General features: G+C 48.5%; 1 protein-coding gene across 1 annotated transcript; it reads left to right on the top strand.

Annotated features, from left to right (window-relative positions):
- The first annotated feature begins 14,662 nt into the window (after positions 1 to 14,662).
- Positions 14,663 to 18,789, top strand: LOC117651898 (low-density lipoprotein receptor-related protein 1-like). The gene is made up of 5 exons (XM_034396448.1): positions 14,663 to 14,731; positions 15,296 to 15,418; positions 16,428 to 16,636; positions 17,615 to 17,807; positions 18,612 to 18,789. Exons 1-5 carry the CDS (start codon positions 14,677 to 14,679, stop codon positions 18,680 to 18,682), a joined length of 651 nt encoding a protein of 216 aa, XP_034252339.1. The 5' UTR covers positions 14,663 to 14,676; the 3' UTR covers positions 18,683 to 18,789.
- The last annotated feature ends 299 nt before the right edge of the window (positions 18,790 to 19,088 follow it).

Here is a 19,088-nt window from a genome sequence, read left to right as displayed (position 1 = left end):
ATATTTTGCGCTTACATATTTTATACTGACATTAAACTTTAAAAATTGGTCAAAAAATGCAAGTTTGTCATAAGAGGACTACAACTTTACATAGGATTACTCTAAAATTGCTTGTAGTTTAAAAGATGTAGAAAAATTCTTAGTTTTAAATTTTTTTTAAATTTTAAATCTAAATCAAAGTAATTCTTTTAAAGGGTCCTTCATATATCCCTTTAAAAATAAACATAATATTCCCTGCTAGTAGTATTAAATAACACTTTCGTTGAGTGCAGTTGGAGCAAAATATTGACTACCGAAAAAATGGACACTTATGCATCATCCGCTAGGGGGCGCTAGTGTCGCATCATTTACGTCTTCGAGTTAAAAGTGGTTTTTGCAGCCGATCAGAGGAAAATTTTTTGGGTCAAACTCTGTGCAGGGTAAATATTTGAGATGCTATGACTCTACCACAAAAGGGTTGACCTCGATAGGTGGAATATTAGGGAAAAAACATTGGTACAACTTTCCTCTCGCGTACGGGTACGGGTCGTCGTTTGGGTTTGGCTCCGATCGCTGTGCCCCCAAATGCATCAGTCCTCGATACGTATACTGTACATTTAATACGAGGATCATCTCCGAAAGGACGTGACTCCACTCACTAACACCTAAAGGGTTTAAAACACCTAAGGGGGCAACTTGATTACAGGGCTAGGCTCGATTTTGAAATTTTTACTCTCTTTTCGGAAACTGAAGCCTCACTACTTTTTTTCTAGTTATTTGAAATGGCTTTTAAGTTGTTCGAAACTAAGGTTGAACTGCAGTTTTACTGCAGTTTAACTAGCACGAGAAAGAGGGAAAAACTATAGTTGTTCCAAATAACTGGTAGTTTTTTCATAGTTAAACTGCAGTTTTACTGCAGTTGACTACAGTTTAACTACAATTTTGTTTCTCTTGAAAGTTACTTTTAACTTCTTCTTTTTTTTAAAATTTTTTTCACTTAAAACAATACATTTTACAACAGAAAAACTCCTGTTTTGTCTTATAGTTTTAACTGCAGATCCTTCCACCCGGGCACTGTACTGCTCTTGGCTCGCCCGGAAATTCGAGACGATTCAGCCCTCACCACGAGAAGGTGGCAGCACGTCGAGATTCACCACCACCCTTACCCAACCTCACACACTGCGACCACTGCTAAAAAGGCCGTACATTTTAAGGAAAAGGGTAAAGCTAGACCGTACCACACGATGTACAGAACAGCTGTACCCAAAAACCGGCTTCCCATGAGAGCCCATGTCATGAAAAAACCCTACTCCGTACCCCAAAAGCCGTACTGGCTGAGGTACGGTGGTACCAGGCAAATGTTCTACAAGACTGTGCCTTTTTTTTGCCGTAGATTTTTCCTACAGCGCGTTTTGATATAATTGACACCTTGATACTGTACGCAGGAGAATGGAGCAAAAGGCGAAGGTACAGTACGCCAGAACGAAGGTAAATGTTCACCTTTAAGAAGACATCACTTCCATAATTGTTCAACTGGCGTAACAAGTCCCTGCGGCTGTCGCAGGCAGTCATACGCACAAATTTTAACAGTATTGAGAAACTACCATAACGAAGACAAACGAAACAGGGCGTGTCTACGGGTGGCTCAGCTCTACCAGCGCACCTAACGTAAGTATGTTCCCGGGGGCGTTGCAAACGGACATAAAGGTGAGAAAAAGGGAAAAGAGAATCTATACGATGGATAAGATAACCTGTATAAACGTGCAGCGACCTTCTCTCGTTTAAACCAGACGAGCCATTTACGGCCTACAATACGTTTTAACTCCAGATTTAAAGAGATTTACAGTGTGAAAAGCGTTCTAAAGGTCTCTTCGTCCGATTGTCTATTTTCTGGTGGGTCCTGCGACGCAAAGCACCATCTAGTAATCCAATTTTAGTCACCACAGTTCATACGGATGAGACGAGTGCCCTACAGTGCCCTGAGTACCGTTTTTTTTGCATTTTTATTTAAACATGTGTTTTTGGCGTCCAAATCCTGACGTGTGAACGGATCCCGGGGCACCCCGTGCGCTTAAAAAGGGAAAGGGGTCCTTAGAGAAGATGATTCGGGGTATGGTTCGGGTACGGTGACGTCAGGATGGCCGTATCAAACCCTGAAGGCAATTTTTGCATTTTGTAAAAATGCCGAAAAAAGTGGTAATTTTGTAATTTTCTCCCATCGGTTCCTTAATGCTCGTAGAGGGTCCCGGTGGTCTTAAACTGATAAAGCATGATCAGACGTTTCCATTTCCGTCTCGGAAACATCATTTGGACATCGGGTTCAGTTTCTATGGCTGTTTTTAGAAAAACCCGTAAAAGTCGATTCTTTGAATTTTCAACGCCGATGCGCGAGGGTCAAGCTTTAAGTTACAGACCTGGCCCAGATCGCGTTGAGTTTGTATTGCCATGAAGTAACTTTGGCGCGCTATTACGTTTGCGTTATCGAAAAATCGTGTTTCACGGCCCACCCTAGTGTCAAATCTTAGCCGTATCAGCCGAGCCGTTCAGGAGGAGTAGTGTACACAGTCACACGGACCGTATAACTTTTTAACCCCACCTGAGTAACAGGCTTCGAAGCGATCGCTATCGCTCAGCCAATAAACGGAGTGGTGCCTGCTAACAGGTCGTTTAACGGTCCCTGTAACACCCTCTTCCTTAGAGCTTCAAACTTGTTCCTTCCTGCCATGTTGTTGTCCAAACCTCAGTCAACTTGTAGGTAGATGTACGCCGGACAGTGGCTTGTCGTAACAGGCCACGCGCAGTTCCAACAATCCACGCGTGGCGTTACATCTGCATCAGACTGCGGCGCTTGCCCGTCTTCTTGCCATGGTTTTAAACTGCTTTGCTTGTCATGGATTCTTACATTTCTCCAAACGAACATCGTGAAACGCCTTGATAATTTAACTTTCTGTCAGATCGGCCGAGCTGTTCCGGAGGAGTAGTGTACACTCACTCACAGAGAGACTTAAAAAGTTCCGTCAAGGCAAGCTTAATCAAAGCGGTATGAGGGGAGCTGGATAGAGGTATTAGACTGACCTCCGCCACGATCGGGAAGTGGTCCGAGGTGAACTGGCGCACCACCTCCAGCTGGGCCTCGCTTATGTTGTTGGACGCGAGCAGCATGTCGAGAGTGGAGTCCTCCTCGTTTCGCCTCGTGCCCCTTTTTGTGGGGCCATCGGGCACGAAGAGGCCTAGCCCATCCTCTGCGACAAGCCGATGGAGGTTTGTCCCCATGCGATTTGGCCTCGGGGCCCCCCAGGCAGGGTGCCGGGCGTTGAAGTCTCCAGAGCTATGAAGGACGCGGGAATGCGGAAGAGATCTCTTTTGGTAGCCGTGTTTGGGGGGAGGTAAACCGACATGATGGTGGTCGGTCCTTGTGATGTTAGGATGTGCACCGCCACAGCCTCAATGGAGGGGATGTTAAGGCCCTCGATTTGTAGGGCGCGTGTCGTAGCGGACTGTAGTCCAAAATCGCTACTCCTCACCCCCTTTTGCCGACGCGGTCCCTCCTATACGTGAAGTACCCCTGGATGTAGTTAAAGGGGGTGCCCTGGGCCGTCTTTGTCTCCTGGAGACAGACGACCTGCGGGGCCTCCTCCGTGATGAGCTGGAGGAGCTCTCACCACCGAGTGGTCAGGCCATTCAAGTTCCAGATTAAGATTTTAAGCATTGTTGTTAAAAGGCGAGACTGGAGTGGGCGTGGGGCGCATGGCGCCGGCTAGCAGGGTAGGCAACAGATTGCCGATGTTGTCCCTCAACCATTGTGTGACCCATTGGACCAGCTGCTGCAGGAGGGGCTGAAAGATAGCCTCCATGGACCCTGCAGCGAGCTGGACCGGTTGTTGTTGTTGTTGGGTGTGGTTGCGGGCCTGGCCCTGGCTGTGCATGGACCAGGCTTGTTGCCGGCCTGCTGGCGTTCCGTGCGTTTATGGGAGATGGGGGAGATGGGGGACTCTGGAGCTCGAAACGCGTCTAGAATTTTGGCCGCTCCACCGGTCTTCTACGGCCACGAAGAGAGCGCGGATCAACAACAAATCCAACAGTCGGGCCAAAAACTTACCTGAAGGGCTCTACAGAAGTCGCCGCTAGGTTTAAGCATGGTTACCTTCCTCTTCAGAGATTTCCCTCGGTTCTTAAAATCCGTCCACCCCTCGCTCTTTGCAATCATTTCAAACACATTCACTAGGTCGGATGAAAAAAGTTTCTTCAAATTCTCATTGGATAATTCCTTTTCTTTTGTATATACTTGCAACGGATAGACTACAAGGGGCAATATATCTTCAAACACAATTTCTCTCGAACGTGACCTGGTTTGTTTATCTTTCTTCGCCATGGCCGCCTGGCACGATCGACTTAGAGCGACTGACGACGTCGAAGGCTCGCCGGCGGCATTCGCTGGCTGCGTCCGAGTTGGCGCCACTGACTTTGTCGAAGGCCGCCTCGATGTCCAGGCTTACCAACAGACTGTACTGTCGTGTCTTGTGAGCGGCGGTTAGGTTCGACAGCAGTCGAACTAACTGGTGGGTCGTTCCCACCCCCTTCCGGAAACCGAACTGGTGGTCCGGAAGGACGTCCTCGTTGATGAACCCGAGGACGCACCGTTCAAAGAGCTTGGAAACTCACGACAGCAAGCTTATAGGCCTATAGCTCCCCGCCAGCCTCCCTGGTTTCCCTGGCTTTCTGATCATTTTTACCCGCGCAAGTTTCCACTGGGTTGGAAAAATGCGTAGTTGAATGATTTGGTTGGAGATTTTGAGAAGATGCTCCTTAGCCGAGGGGGGGTAAGGTCATATGGAAGATAGGTCTGCGCAACCGAGATGCATGCTTCCATATGACCTTAGGGGGGGAGGGGGGGGGGCGGAGCAGTCTGTTGGAGATCCCGTCCGCCCCGGGGGCACTGTTGATCTTAAGGCCTTTAAGCGCAGCCTCTAGATCTTCCAGTGTGAGAGCCGGCAGGGGCCCTGGATCGGCCTTGGTTACCGACTCCAGGAGCTCCCGCATCTCGTCCTGGAAGGCCTGCGACTGAACAGCGGGTGTGTTGGTGACGAGGGGGTAACGACTTCGGGAATCCGGCTGACAGCAAATTGGTAATCCGTAATCCGGATAACCCGAAGTTTTGAGGTAATCCGGGGAATTTTTAGGTAATCCGGGCCGGGGTAATCTGGCTAAATCGAAAGGTAATCCAGGATTTTTTTTTGTTATCCGGAGGTAATTTGGCGGTTATCCGGGGTAATCCGTAATCCGGCTGACACGAAATTTACCAGTCGTTACCCCCTCGGTTGGTGAACTTGGCGGCCAGGGCCTCGGCCAGGGCGTCCGCCTTGGCCCGGTTGGACACTGCCGGCCCGGCCGCCGTGTCAAGGATGGGAATTGGAGAGGGTTTCGGCCGGTCCCTACGCAGCCGAGCCCACCTCGAAGAGGGGTCTTCTACCTCTTCCAGCACCTTGACGACCCGCTGCTCGGAGGCTGTCTTAAGCTGCCGGTGCAGCACGCGGTTAAGCGCGCGTAGCTGCCGGCGGATAGTAGGCTTATGGTGCGTTTTAAGCCTCCTGACCAACAGTTTCTTCTCCCTAAATGTCTGTCTAGCCTCCAGGGGTAGTAAGTGGTGTTTGTGGTCCCTCAGGGGGATGAACTTCGTGCAGTTCAGGAGGGTGACCTGGCAGACGGTGGTGAAGTGCGAGACGTTGTACTCCAGGTCCGCCGTCCACTGCCACGGCCTGTGAAGGTATTTGGCCGTGGCGACCCAGTCCGTCACCTTCTTGAAGTGGAGATGGTTGCCTACCTGCTCCTTCATCGAAAGGAGGACCGGGCTGTGGTCGGACGTGTAAGTGCCGTCCTGGGGGACCCGGAGTTACCCGACCTCGACATCCTTGGTGTGGAGAGGGAAGTCGAGAGTCGAGGGCGTGTCTGCTGACCGCGCCGGTAGGTGCTGGTACCCGGGCGACTAATCGTAAGTTGGTATTTCGCCGCCCTTGGAAAAAGCATTTTGCCAAACTTGTTCGGCTTGCTATCTCCTACCGGCTCTCCCTTGGCGTTCCAGTCCCCCATCAAGACCGTGGTGGCGGTGAACTGCGAGAGGCGGCCGAAGTCCACCGCCTTGCACCCCCGTGGCCCACAGTACACGTTGACGACGGCCATGTTGTTCACCGTGATGGCCAGGGCCTCGATGCCCCCAAGGTCCACCTGCTCCCTTTTGGCCTCCACCGACCTTTTGACCAGGGTCATGAGCCTCCTGCTGTACCCGGAAGCGCCGTCCTGGCGGTAAACGTCGTAATACAGGTACACGGGGGTCTTTTGCCCGGCCTTGAGGTGTGTCTCCTGGAGCAGGAGTACCTCAGCCTGGTGCTGCATGAGGATTTGCAGCACCTCCGGGGCACTGACCCCAAACCCGTTGGTGTTGTAGGTTATCATGGTGAAAAGCGGAACTCCCCCAGCATGGCCGTCATTTCGCTCTTCAGCCACATCATTTCAGCGAAAAATGATTTGATCATCTGCATGAATTCCCTAATGATCTGCACAAAGTCCGAGATCGAGCCGCGCATCTCGGAGAGGTTGAGAACTCCGGTGTAGTGGTGTTGTGCGGGTTTGCCGCTTTTAAGCGCCGGGCCGCTCTGGCTGGCCGGGACGCCCTGGGGCGTGGGAGGAGAGGCCCCTTGGCCGGCGGCGCCCTTGGGGGATCACCCGGTGTCTGTGTGACAGGACGGGGCGGCGGCGCGGTCTGCCAGGGGTTGGTGGAAGGCACAGGCGCCGGGACGAACCGCGGTTTCGCCTTTTCGACCGTTTTGCCGCCGCCTCGCTGCCTCTTTGCTACCTCCTCCCTGTAAGTGGGGCAGGAGGCGTTATTTGCAGCATGTGCACCCCCGCACCTTAAGGTCATATGGAAGATAGGTCTGCGCAACCGAGATGCATGCTGGGAGACCGGGCAGCTAATCCCTCCCGAATCCGTCGCCGGCTGCAGCGGAGGACCGCCTACCTGCCTGCCAGCCTGCCTGCTTGCCCGGTCTCCCAGCATGCATCTCGGTTGCGCAGACCTATCTTCCATATGACCTTACCGCACCTGGGACACTTGAAAGGCGCGTCCTTTGGGTGCTTATCCACCGGGTGATCTCCGCACCGTCCGCAGCAGTTGACGATCGGCCTGCAGTAGTTCTTGGTGTGTCCGTACTCGGAACAGGACAGGCACACCAAGAGCTCCTTCTTCGGCCTCTCGTCCACCTTGACGACCACCCTGCAGACCGTGCGGAGGGCGAGGACGTCCTTGGCCGAGCGCGCACCCACCGTAAGGACGACTGGGCCTGTGGGATTACCCTTGGCGTCCCGATATTTGCGCGCACTTTTGACTTGGTGGCCCCTCTCCACCAAGTCGGCCAAGATGTCCTCCGCGGGGACGGAGGCCGGGAGGCCTTTTACCACCACATGCACGTCCGGCCTGGCTTCCGTGCTGTAAGTGTGGTGGGGTATTTTGGCCTCCCTGAGGGTCTTTTCGAGGTTGTAGTAGTCGTCATATTTATTGACCTCGATATTTTGTCCCCTCACCCGGCTCTCATACCTTTGACCGGTGGCTTGATTAAGCTTGTCTTGAAGGGCCAGGAAGTTAGTCATCCGGTGGATGACAATTGCCGGTGGCTTGGCCTTCCTGGCCACTTCCTCGGTCCTCGCTCCCCCCTGCGAGTCAGGTATGACGTCAGAGTCTGAGTCGTCCTCAGACTGAGACTGGAGACTGAGACTTGGATTTTCAGTAATATTGGAGTGCAACAAATTGAATGTAAGGTCTTCTACAAAACAGACACCACTTTGGAAACTTGAATCGAGAAAATCTATACTTACATATCAGTCGTCATCGGACACAAGGACGCAGGTCAAAAATTTTAGAAAATGAGATTTTCACATTTTCCGAATCCTTGAAACCTGCCGCATCTTTTGAACTTGGTCCCGTTTCTCTAACGTCAACCGTTTAGGCGCAAATCTAATGTGCCAAACAGCACATGTCAATCATTATCGTACATAACAGCGCAAGTCAATGGATTTTAGTAGACTTGCACCCTTTTGTCAGATCATGATTGACATGCGCTCTTATGAACAATTAAACGCCTTGACTTGAGTCTTTCTGTCTGATGATGACTGCTTTCTCTTTCATCAGAGCGTACCCATGACTTGCACCCTTATGTGAGATGAAGTCGACTTGCGCTGTTATGTCAGATAACCAACCAAAAGTAATATGACTTACGCTGTTATGTCAGATGAAGAACCTAAAAGTGACATGACTTGCGCTGTTATGTCAGATAAAGCACCAAAGGTGTATGACTTGCTCTGTTATGTCAGATGAAGCACTTAAATGTAATTTGACTTGCGCCTTTATGTCAGATAACCCTCCAAAAGTTATTTGACTTACGCTGTTATGTCAGATGAGGAACCCAAAAGTGATATGACTGGCGCTGTTATGTCAGATGAAGCACCAAAAGTGATTTGACTTGTACTGTTATGTCAGATGAAGCACCAAAACGTAATCTGACTTGCGCTGTTATGTCAGATGACACTCCAAAGGTAATTTGACTTGCGCTGTTATGTTAGATGACCGTCCAAAGGTAATTTGATTTGCGCTGTTATGTCAGATGAAGCACCAAAAGTGATGTCACTTGCGCTGTTATGTCAGACGAAGCTCTAAATAGTAATTAGACTTGCGCTGTTATGTCAGATGACACTCCGAAGGTAATTTGACTTGCGCTGTTATGTCAGATAAAGCACTAAAATGCAATTTGACTTGCGCTGTTATGACAGATGACACTCCAAAGGTAATTTGACTTGCGCTGTTATGTCAGATGACCCTCCAAAAGTATTTTGACTTGCGCTGTTATGTAAGGTGAACCACCGATAGTAATTTGACTTCCGCTGTTATGTCAGGTGTCAAGTCAAATCACTTTTGGAGAGTCATTTGACACAACAGCGCAAGTCAAATTACTCTTTGGTGCTTCATCTGACATCACAGCAGAAGTCCAATTACCTTTAGAGTGTCATCTGACATAACAGCGCAAGTCAAATCACTTATGGGGAGTCATTTGACATAACAGGGTAAGTCAAATTATTTTTATTTTTGCTTCGTCTGACATAACAGCGTAAGTCATTACAGACTTCGTGTATTATCTGACAAAACGGCGCAAGTCAGATTACTTTTGGTGGTTCACTGACATAACAGCGCAAGTCAAATCACTTTTGTGCTTCATCTGACTTAACAGCGCAAGTCAAATTACCTTTGGAGTGTCATGTGACATAACGGCGCAAGTCAAATTACTATTTGGTGCTTCATCTGACTTAACAGCGCAAGTCAAACCAATTTTGGTGGTTCACCTGACATAACAGCGCAAGTCAAATTACTTTTGGTGCTTCATCTGACTTAACAGCGCAAGTCAAACAACTTTTGGTGGTTCACCTGACATAACAGCGCAAGTCAAATTACTTTTGGTGCTTCATCTGACTTAACAGCGCAAGTCAAACCACTTTTGGTGGTTCACCTGACATAACAGCGCAAGTCAAATTACTTTTGGTGCTTCATCTGACTTAACAGCGCAAGTCAACCTCATCTCACATAAGGGTGCAAGTCATGGATATACACTCATGCAAGACTCCTAACAGAGGAGCGTAATGCAGTCATCATCAGACAGCACTGAGAATGAATTGGTCACCACCATCGCCCTTTAAATGGGTGATGCAACTTCGTAGCCCAAACTTTGGTGACGAAAAATTCATCACCCGAAATTGGGTAACAGGCGTTTGGTCGCCCAAATTTGGGTAACGCCGTCGGCGACGCTGTGAGGTTCCCGATGGCGTCCTTCCGGGGCCACCACGATGACCGGAGGCCTAAACGCCACATTGGGTCATCGTGGTGGCCCCGGAAGAGCGTCATCGAGGACCTTACGGCGCCGCCGACGGCGTTACCCAAATTTGGGCGACGATTTTATGACTGCCCAAAATTTGGTCTTCGCGGGCTCGTCACCCAAATTTGGTCAACGGTGCGTGCGTTACCCAATGAAAGGGCGATGGTGGTGACTCTTTCATTCTCAGTGAGAAGGACTTAAGTCAAGGCGTTTATAGTTCATAAGAGCGCATGTCAATCATTATCTGACAAAAGGGTGCAAGTCAACTAAAATCCATTGACTTGCGCTGTTATGTCAGAATTTTTGACTGTTCCTAACCGCGCAAGTCAGTCTTTCTCCCTCAATATTGATTTCTCAGTGTTCTGGTTTTTTTCTTAGTGTTCAGAAGCTTCTAAATAATCATTGTGCAAAAAAAAATGAAAAATATTTACATGTCTGTGGTAGAGACAAAAAAATCCGTTTTTCTCAAAACTATTAAAATTGACCTGCGTCCTTATGTCCGATGATGACTGATATTGGCCTGGATTACGGGGCCTCGTAGGGACCTGCTCACCCGGTCCCTCCACAACAGCCCTCGGGGGCGGCCCGGGCGGGTGGCGCGAGGGGAACGGGATAGGTAGCGCATGTCGGCGAGGCGATACAGGTCCCAGGGATGGGAGGCTCTCTCAAGACACGTCAGTATCGCTATCCTGCTTGGCGCCTAGACGGTCCCAGACGGTCACCTGAAAAATAAACCACTCACGTGAGTGAATAAAGCAATAAAAAAGCAGAATTCAATTTTAAAAAATGACTTACATGGACTGGGCTGCTCCTAGCGAGGGGCCTGCCTTCCAGACCCTCTCCAAGCAGGGCGGGCGGAGGCACAGCTTGCGGGGCGGGCTGAGGATCCTCGGGGAACACCTCCACCACGTAGCCCTCGCCAGGGGCTGGGGGCGGGGGCAACGCGGCCTCAGGGTCCTTGGCCGGTGGGGCCTCCAGATCATCGGGCTGAAAAAACGAGAGAGTTGTTGACACACGTGATTTAAGGGCGGTCCCTCCCCGACGCGCCGCGCGCACAACGCGAGTCAAGCCAGAGACGAGGTTAGGACGCCCACGGTTCACGGAGTGCAGCGAGATTTAGACACTTTAGAGAATCAAATAACGATTCGGGACAGCACGGTGGACAGGAAATTCGTTCGATTTTATCATGAATTTAACAAAACAAAGCGACACTGCCCTGGCGGCACACCGACAAAGGCGCGGCACGGCACGGCGCGTCTTCGGAGAACTGGCGCGCGATTCGCCGAACAGGACACGACGACCTGTTGCGGCCTGCCGGCGTCGGCCGGCGCCGGCCGGCGTTAGAACGTTCAAGAAAAACAGGACTTGTCATGAAAAAGGGTAACCTGCCTAACCTACACGCGCACACATTCTTAATGGCAAAAATGATGTGATCAAAGAACGACAACAGGTCGAACAAAGGGCTAAACACGAAAACCGACATGACTGTATGACAACAGAATGAAATAAACAGCCCTTGCGAGCACTGATTTGAACAAGCCGAATCAAATACGAGGAGCGGCGACACAGAATATTCTCGCGGACGATGAAAGGTTAACCGTACGCACTGACTCGACTGACTCAAAATTTCACGCAACAATACTTTCAACACACCGAGAAAAAAGGGTACTTACCACAGGATTTTCTTCCAACAGCACGCCAGAAACGTCCATCTCAATACTCTCGGAGATGGACGACGATATCTCCAGGTCGTCAGCGAGAAAGTCCATGCTCATGGTTACACAAGACAGCAAGGACACGACTGTAGAAAACACGCCCCATGCCAGGCAACCCCAGTGACGCCTTTTTTGAGGGCGCTGATGACGAAAATAACATTTGTTTTGACCCCAGACTCAGGTTCAAATCCCATCAGGATTAAACATAGGCGAAATTTGCACATTCCCTGATGAACGGGACGGGCCAAAGTTGCCGATGTATATCGCTACTTTTCCTGTTATTTACTTTAAGACCTAGTAATGGTATCGTAATTTGAACTGAGATGGTTGGAGTGACCGTTCAGGTTTTACAGCGATTTGAAACTTTTGTCAACTTTGAGTGTCACATTCCTAACCTAACCTAACCAAACCTCTGCATTTTCACTGGTGTGCCCCCTTAAGTACCTAGGTACTGGACTTGCTCGAGTCCGAATACAGTACCTAGGTACTGACTTCTCAATTTTACCAGTTAAGTACCTAGGTACACTGCAAACCTAACTGTCTACTAAGTACACACTTACAAACGCATGCTTGGCTAAGTACACACTTACAAATGCATGCTTGCAAGTAGACACTTAAAAACGCATGCTTGACGTCGTATAACTCCATGCGTCAAGCATGCGTTTGTAAGTGTGTACTTGCAAGCATGCATGTAGTGTACAGAACCGACAGTACCTTGCCCTCCCCTGGCTGTTTTCAAAGAAAGTGTTGTGCGCCACCGTTCGCGAGTGCAGAAAAGATCCATGTAAGGGAGGGTGGGGCAGTTTGAAACAGAATTTGGAATTTCGATCTCAGGGGCGAAGTTCTTTTCTGTCGGTGCTGCATTTGTGTCAGATTAATAGCCCAGACCTTTCTTCACATTAACCACTGCCGAATGACACTAGTATGCGCGTTAATTAGAACTTATCAGGTGTACTTTGAAACAGCCGTGGGACAGTTTGAAACAGGCACTTCGGCAGCCCGTACCAACCAAGAATATGTCCTGCATGAACTAGGTGATTTAACCGTCTGAATTCTGACTCACGGGGCACTTTGAAACAACAAATCTCTTGTTTCAAACTGCCTCATGCAAGATTGTTTCAAACTGCCCCATAGTACACTCATCCAAACATTTAGTCATATTCTCTTTATAGGTTATGTTATGATAAAATCTCCAAATGGTGAACATTCGTAAAGGACTACAGTTCGTGATAAAGTCATTAGTATACGGGTAATTGATTACTGAGAGACCGCAGACGGAAAGATCCTGGGTCCCGAAATTTAAGTTTTACCTGTTTCTGGGAGTGGTCGAATTTTACCGACTCTTTACTAACTCCACACCACTCCGGTCACGGCCTTGTGGATTGCAAACCGAATAAGTCCAAAAAATGAAAGTCGGGTACCATTTAGATTTTGTTTTCTCACCCTCCTTATGATAAATAGCCCTATGGGCATCTGTTTCGAACTGCCCCTGTTTCAAACTGCCCCACCCTCCCTTACGCCTATGGAGTCTACTTCAGCCCCATCAAATCACACCGCGGACGGCTCGGCAGAGGTTATCATCACAGCCTAGGGCTCGCCCACCGGCTGGCTCTGCGGCCGTGGCTACAAGTTGATGGCTTTGACACAATGAGGTGAGTTGGAGAGGCTTGTGTTCCAAGTTCCTTACAGCAGAAGTAAATTCACGGATTGATATGGAAGGGTCTGGTTTCATAATTTAAAGTAGATCGGCCTGTGATGAGGAGACATGAGTTGCAAAGGCATCGACAGCCCATCATTGATCTAGACTGCCTCCAAAATTCTACCACCTAGACATCATTCGAAGAGTCTTGTCGCATAAGGATATTCTTTTATTTAATTTAATTACTGGGTCATGTATAAATAAAGCGTTCTTGGCAAGTACACTAGCTAGAGCGTGCTTGACAGGTATGCACAGTCTGCAGCGTACCTGAAAGGTATGCGGTTCCTGGAGCGTACTTGGCCATGTACACACTTAAAACTCTACAAAGAACTGCTCTTTGTATTACGAAGAAAACGGCGGCTTCGCAGCCTGCGAAGGAAATCGTTTGTAATACGAACGATTTTCTTTGTAATACAAAGGAAAAATTCTTCGTAGCCTACGAAGAACTTCTTCGCAGCCTGCGAAGGATTTTTCCTTTGTATTTCAAAGAAAATCGTTCGTATTACAAACGATTTCCTTCGCAGGCTGCGAAGCCGCCTTTTTCTTCGTAATACGAAGAGCAGTTCTTTGTAGGAATTTATCTGTGTATGCTCTGCCTGGTGCGTCCCTGACTTTAACTGGAGCGTGCTTGCCAAGGCATGCTCTAGTTATTGCGTACATCCAAGCATGCTCCAGTTAGAGCGTAAAATGTACGCAGTTGGATTTGTAGAGCGAGAGCTCTCTAAATAAAGCTTCCAGGGTGTGCTAAAAGGGCGGGAATGTCAGAGTGCAAATGCGCGCAGGTATTGAATACATTCGTCGTATCCAGCTCCGAGGAGAAAGTTAAGCTGTGGTGGGTCTTCGACCGTTCTTCCACTGGCATGGAGAGAGATGCAGGCATTCCAGCGGGCACAAATTTTGGTCCACCATGCAAGAGGAATAACTTTCAATTACAATGTACAAATTTTTGAATTCTGCATGAATTTTGGTAGGATTTCATTGAGTCAAAGCGAAATTTCCATGGATTTCGGTAAGAGCATATCTGATTTTGTAAGAATTGTTTGAAGGTTATCCTCGAATTCTTTCGAGATGTTTCTCGTGGTGGCCACCCTGGGTATATTCAACCCAAGGGGAAATAACTCCAGTCAAATTTGTTCACGGAAATTAGTCAAACATGTAAAGTTCATCGAAATTCGACTGAAATTCATCGAAATTTGACTGAATTTCATCGAAATTTGACTGAAATTCATTATATTTGTACACCGAAATTCAGTGATTTCCCCTTGATTCAACCTTCTTATCGCAGCCAGCTCAGCGCGGCCGTGGCGCGGCCCACGCGGTCGGCTTGTCACGCCACTGCAGCTGGCAGTAGTGCCCGCGCCTTCCTCGGAGGATGGCGACAAGGTTCCTCGTCCTGCTCGGCCTTCTGGCCGCCGCCGCCTCACTCGGTAGGCCGTCCTCCAGACCTCTTCCTGGTTGTTTGTAATTTTGAGGACAAAGTGTTGTTACAACCAACGTTACACTGTTAGAAATTGTGTTGTAGCCTAATTTAGCATTAAATATGTTGCTAATTTTCAAAACGGCCAAAAGTCGTAAACTGATGACTTACGTTGTTTACTGATGACTTGCGCACTCTCATCCTAGGAACGTGACATCACGTTCAAATGAATGTGACAAAATGTCAAGTTCGTTTGAGCATTGTGTCACGTTCGTTTCGATGTGAATCAGCCATAAATTAGCTTATTCACGTTCCAACGAATGTGACACACTGCTCAAACGAACGTGACATTTTGTCACATTCGTCACATGCTCCTGCGTAGAGCGTGCTTGCCAAGCATGCTCCTGGGTAGGGTGTGCTTTCAAGCACACTCCAGGATGGAGCGTGCTTTGTGGCATACTCCCTGGGGGAGCATGCCATGCACACTCTTCAGTTTCTAGAGCAGCTAGAAGAATAGTCACGTCGTTGTGCGTACAAAATCCTCCGCCAACGAACAGTCTGTCCGTGTCCGCAGCGGCCGGCGAGTGCGAGTCGGATTACTTCCCGTGCAAGGACGGCAGCAAGTGCGTTATTGGGGGCAACAGGTGCGACGGTGGCAGCGAGTGTGACGACGGCTCTGACGAGGAGGGCTGCGACGGTGAGTGCGCCACTCCGGGACCGACGTCGGGGGCAACCACTCTAAAAATCTTGTCCCCTAGTCCCCTTAGCGCTAGAAATCTGTGGGAAATCTGAAATCTTGCCCCCCAAAGGACAAAAACAAGCTAATTATGAGCGGAATAGTGGTTAAAATCTTGCGAAATCCGATGAAATCTTAAGCCTGAAGAAATCTTGTGTCCCCAAACATCCAATGTGGGTGCCCCCTCGACCGACGTGCACAGTGAGTTGTCGCTTAACAGGACTCGAACTGTACGTGCGACCCCACCAATGGATTGCTCTCCACGCTCATTTTCTTACGAACGTTTTTATATTATGTTGATTTGCCATCGTAAGGTACGCTTAATTTTGAACATAATGATTTCATCGTATTACGTATGTTTTAATTTGAATGTATGTTACGCATCTCGTGTCATCATAAAATTCCAAGGGTGTCCGAACGAGAAATCCATTGGTGGGGTCACACACTCCTAGAACCTTGCGAACCGATGCATTTGTAAGCTTGCGAAGAGTATCACTTGTTTGCAATGCGAAGAACGCATCCGTTTTGCAAATCACTAGTTTGCAATTTGCGAACAACCTGTTACTATTGCGAACCCTTGCAAACACATTGTTCGCAAAATTCCGAACTACCAGTTCGTAATTTAAACAAGCTAAACTCTTCGCTAGCTGCAAACCAAATAGATAGTAAAGCGAACACATTCTTTGCAAGGTTTGAAGAGTGCACGTTCGCGGTTCCAGTCCCGTTCAGCGACTCTGGAGCTCAAAACGCTTCGTAAGTTTCGGCCGCCTCCACTGGTCCTCTGGCCCACAGTGCGCTGGCAGACGAAACTCCTGACGCCTTTTGAGCACCAGAGTCGCTGAACAGGACTCGGACCGAGTGTGTGATCCCATCAATATGGATTCCTCCCTCGGAGAGCTATCCGTTGGTGGGATCACGTGTTCGCTTTGAGTCCCATTCGGCGACGAAGTGACGCCTCTTCTGCCCGAAGCACTCCCCACGGTGGCCCTGCCGGTGAACGCCTCGGTCACGGCCCGCGTGCAGTTCGCGGAGGACCACAGCAGCATCGAGCTGCACCTCCTCGGCAGCCCGAACTGCAGCAAGGTGTGGCTGTGGGGCGAGGGGGACGACGGCACACTGAGATACATGGCAGTGAGAGGCTGCGACGGCTGCAGCTGGAGATGCGGCAAACCTGTCAAGGTGCTCTCTGAAAACCTTACACTCTATTCTAGGCCTGAAAATGAAAAGTAGCTTATGCTAACGAAGTATTTTGAGCATACAAAATCTGACCGAATCTCCTGTTGGTCAGAACACAGGATTTACACTGAGAAAACAAACGCGGCCAATTCCGCGCGTGTGGTGCGGACAGGGACTTTGACCACTAGGGTGGATCTTAATTTCTGACCCCCCGTTTTTATTGGCGAAATGGGGTCCCTAGGATAGTACAAGATCATTAAAGAGTCGCATTTGATCCGGAAAAAATTGCATCAGCTTTAGGGGAGGGCTCAAAACTGGGTCAAAACGCCAAAATTGGTAGTTTTTTAAGTATTGCCGCCGAACCAGATGAGATATCAAAACGCCTGAGGTCTGAAAAGATGCGGAATTTAATTACCTTTCCAACGAGCTATGAATCATTGTTGCAGCACAAATATTTCCACTTGATTCATTGCATTTTATGCAGAAAAGTGGGGTCAAAAATATCAAAATCAGTCTAATTTCGGTAGGGTCAAGTTCTAAAATTGGCCGAATCGACATCTCTTTATAGAAATGGATGGGTCTCAACAAGACAAACAAAAAATGTCAACACATGCCATGGGCTAAGATGCGAAATGAAGCAGTAATTTAGCCTCAAAAGTGCCAAAAATCACCCTTTTTCCAGCAAAAGAGCCAGCCGTCTGGCCGGAACATGACTAAACTCGGTTTCCAGGTGAGCCGGGACCACCTTAACTCAAATCTGAAAGGAGAAGTCCCGGACTCCCAGAAGGTTCGTGGCCAGAGCTCCTTTGACCTCGAAAAATTCACGCTAAATGTCCTTTTGGTTGAAAAACGAAGATTTTTGGCACTTTTGAGGCTTTCATCCTGGAGCGTTCTTGCAAGCCCACTCCAGGATGAAGCGTGCTTTGTGGTTGACTCCCTGGGGGAGCGTGACAAGCACTCTCTCCAGCTTCGAGTGAGCAGGAACACTGGAGAGGCCGCCGATTCTTCCGCCCCGGCGAGGTGGTGCTGGAGGTGCAGCACCGGCCCGGGCAGCTCGCCGTGTGGCGGCAGGGCCGGCCGGACGACGTGGCGGAGGTCCCCGTGGAGGCGGACTACGGCACGCTCAGGGTCAGGCCTTTCAACTGGGCCACCGACATGCCCGTGCAGTTTACTGGTGGGTGCACACTAAATTCTTATGGACTTTTAAAATGCATAATGATGCGTTTTTTATGCATAGTTATGCATGCGCAGAAACATCCATTAGGCATGTATAAAATTGTGCATCACTGTGTACATTTTATGCATCTTCATGCATAAAATGTGCACAGTGATGCATAATATTATACATAACATATGGACGTATATGTGCATGCATAACTATGCATAAAAAAGACCATACGAATGTAGTGTGTGCAGCTCACGATTGTCAAAGTTCAGTCAGTCACGTCGCCACAATCTTGATCAGAAGGTGATGCTCAAATATCTTTCTTTTGGCGATACAACGAGGGGTCTTATTCAAAAGATCTTATCTTGGTGTTCTCCCCAGGACAATCTTATCTTAAACAGGTGAATTTCACTCAGTCTGACCATTTGGGACGAGTGCGAGGGTAAGCGGAATATATTTTTACATGCACTTTTTGTTTCGTTGATCTTTCATCTTCACATTTTAGTGAAATGAATCACAAATTATATGAATTTGTAGCTGTATCACATGATCAAACTAAGTGAAATTCGCCTGCGTTTAAGATAAGATTGTCCTGGGGGTAACGCCCAGATAAGATCTTTTGAATCGATCGCTCTTTGGCGATTCGATGGGCCGTTCAGAAAACCTTGCCTTAAAAGAGATGATAACCCAAATTGTCGCAAAAACAAAAAATACTAGCGTAGGAATATTAGTGCAGGAATACCTATACAAGAGAATCACCAGAAGAGGCAGTGAAGTGCCGCCTTTGTATTGAGGGTGATATGCTTTCTGCAGGTGCTTCGAGGGGCACAGCACAACAGGGTCGTCCCCCAGCACAGCGAGTCAACCTCAGACCGTCCCCATAGAAGAAGTGAACTTCGATTCTGTTGCGGTGTGACACGACGCTGTCACGCCGCAGAGAAGGACTGCAAAGCATCATTTTCATAAAATAAAATATCACCTTTGTATCGTATCATTACTATGTCAGGCAAGGCACTAATACTCATCATTATGTTCTCTTTTCACCTGCTAATAAGTGTTCATACGGTTGACAAAATACTTTGGGAGATATCATGGATTACGAGTTGAAAAAAGACCAACCCGTTATTGATTTTCACCTGGCTTTCATTCGAGTCAGCAGTCACATTTCGACTGAAAAAAAGGCTTCAGATGATTCGAGAAATAATTCAAGCACTTTATTACATCAACTACTTAGATTTTTTTTTTTTAAACGAGTCTGTTGTCCCAAATGCATGTTACGCAAAATGTACG

Source organism: Thrips palmi, unplaced genomic scaffold (genome assembly GCF_012932325.1).
Source record: "Thrips palmi isolate BJ-2018 unplaced genomic scaffold, TpBJ-2018v1 HiC_scaffold_6, whole genome shotgun sequence".
NCBI classification, from domain to species: Eukaryota; Metazoa; Arthropoda; class Insecta; order Thysanoptera; family Thripidae; genus Thrips; species Thrips palmi.
Note: the sequence above shows the minus strand (reverse complement) of the source record. Positions and strands in the feature narration are given on the sequence as shown.

Coding starts and splice junctions, on each gene's coding strand:
- LOC117651898 (XM_034396448.1), top strand. CDS start 14,677: ATGGCGACAAGGTTCCTCGTCCTGCTCGGCCTTCTGGCCGCCGCCGCC. Junction 15,419..16,427: donor TGACGAGGAGGGCTGCGACG/GTGAGTGCGCCA, acceptor TTCTGCCCGAAG/CACTCCCCACGGTGGCCCTG. Junction 17,808..18,611: donor CATGCCCGTGCAGTTTACTG/GTGGGTGCACAC, acceptor TGCTTTCTGCAG/GTGCTTCGAGGGGCACAGCA.